Source organism: Austrofundulus limnaeus, unplaced genomic scaffold (genome assembly GCF_001266775.1).
Source record: "Austrofundulus limnaeus strain Quisiro unplaced genomic scaffold, Austrofundulus_limnaeus-1.0 Scaffold0, whole genome shotgun sequence".
NCBI classification, from domain to species: domain Eukaryota; kingdom Metazoa; phylum Chordata; class Actinopteri; order Cyprinodontiformes; family Rivulidae; genus Austrofundulus; species Austrofundulus limnaeus.
The window spans coordinates 795,752-797,756 of NW_013952402.1; the positions used below are offsets into that span (position 1 = coordinate 795,752).

Consider the following 2,005-nt stretch of genomic DNA (forward strand, 5'->3'; position numbering starts at 1 on the left):
CCATCCATCCATCCATCCATCCATCCATCCATCCATCCATCCATCCATCCATCCATCCATCCATGTTGTACTTTGAAACATTAAACAAATCTCCATCAATTCTACCTTTTAAAGTAGTCAGTAAAGAACTCATAATTCTTTACCATGTCTGAGATCTACACTAATATCACCAAACATTTTTATTTACAGCCTTGAACCTAAAACTGGACCAGAACCCAGCTGTGTGTCTAATAAATGGGATGGTTCATTTGGTTATCTTATTGATTTTACATCAGATCAATCTTCAGCTGCAGAGAGGTGAGCTGTGTCTGWTTTATAACTGTGTAAAGTTAGATATATGACTTTAAACTAAACTAAACTGAGCTGAAAGGTCCAATCGGCAACAGAACCAGTGAACTAGGACTATTCTGATTCATTGTTCACATCCAGATATTACTTCACTTTGTGTTTGTTTCTGTGTGATCAGACAGAATATGAGCTAATTCATGATTCCTTCACAGAGTTGACCAGCAGAAGTCAGACGGTACCAGAGTTCAGTGTGACCAGCAGCATCAAACACAGCTGGACCTYATATTTATGGTTTGTACACATAAAACAAGAAAGTTTCCCTCTGTTATTTTCACAGTCCTCTCTCTGCTGTACTTTGTCAGTTTGTCCAACATGGATCTGATGTGTGGTGTCATGATTTCAGTCTGACGTGTCWTTCATTTTATTCTGGTCCAGCATCTGGAGGACAGCATTGTTACTTTTGTGAAGAACGAGCTGAAGAAGATTCAGAAGRTTCTAARTCCAGATTATCCAGAAYGCTCAGAAATTCATATGGGTGAAAAGGAGGTGTTGGAAGGTGAGGAAGAGGAGCAGATGAGGAGCAGCAGACAAGCAATTGTGAAGATCACACAGYACTTCTTGARGAGGATGAAGCAGGATGATTTGGCTGATCATCTGCAGAACAGTAAGAAGATTTAACCTGTTGGATTAACTTAACATTTATGATCCACRCTGGCTAAATGAGTTGGAATGAGGACAGTTTGCAGTGCAATAARAATTAAAATATTGATTATCGTTGAAATTAAGATTTGAGTAAAGTCCACAAAGTAGCATCTAGCAATCCAAACAACTACAATAGCAAATATTCTTCCTAATCTCCCTTAAATTGAGTTTTTTTTTTAGCATGTAATATGTTCTGAAATAATTCTTTTAATTTTAATCTTATTTATTTTTTTAATTGACAAATTTTCTCTGCTGGCTGCTATAGCAAATTCTTTTGTATTATGTTTGGCTCATTGTGAAGCTTAGGGAGTCTCCTTTTAAATGTAGGGCTGAAATTCCAGGAAACATCATTCTAAACCAATAGAAATCTCAAACAAAACCAGCTAGGCCARGTACCGATTCTTGTCATATTCATTGAATAATTTTGTGACTTTTGCCTTTTAATTAGWCAATTACGACAAAACACAGGACAAAGATCTTAGGCAGATACAAATGTTTTATATCAACTAACCACAACAAAATAAAACAATGTGCAAAATAACAAATTGAAGCAAGAATGAAACAAAGATATAAATATAACAATGTTAACAACACAACAAAAACTGATTTCCTTTGCACATGGGCATGATGAAAAAAACGAATGTCTTACTCCAAACAATTTGAAATCTGCACTACTGACATTATTTTTTAACAAAAAACACCAGTAGTGCAAATAAACTCTAAACAAAAAATACTGTAGATCTCAATGCTGTAGTATTGATGCAATACTTTCAATTGAGATACCAACACTCATATTGGTATCAATAATATCAATACTTGGACCTTTATGCCCATCCCTCGTTAGGACAAATTTGACCCCAAAATATTCCAAAAACAATAGTTACATCTATTATTGTGTTTCTCCTCATAACTAACTTAGTATGTGTTCATTTTCATGTACAGTTGTTTTAAATGTATTTTGTTTAGATTTATAGACATTTGCTTTGATTACAACACAATATGCATTAAAACATAA

The 2,005-nt window shown here is 34.5% G+C and overlaps 1 protein-coding gene across 1 annotated transcript in view; it reads left to right on the plus strand.

Moving 5' to 3' along the window:
• The window catches only part of LOC106528812 (protein NLRC3), a 21,537-nt gene that overhangs the window by 1,899 nt on the left and 17,633 nt on the right, over positions 1 to 2,005 (plus strand). The window contains exons 2-3 of the mRNA XM_014027584.1: positions 501 to 579; positions 724 to 952. Of these exons, the coding sequence (XP_013883038.1) occupies positions 501 to 579; positions 724 to 952 (308 nt within the window). The remainder of the gene's footprint in view (positions 1 to 500; positions 580 to 723; positions 953 to 2,005) is intronic.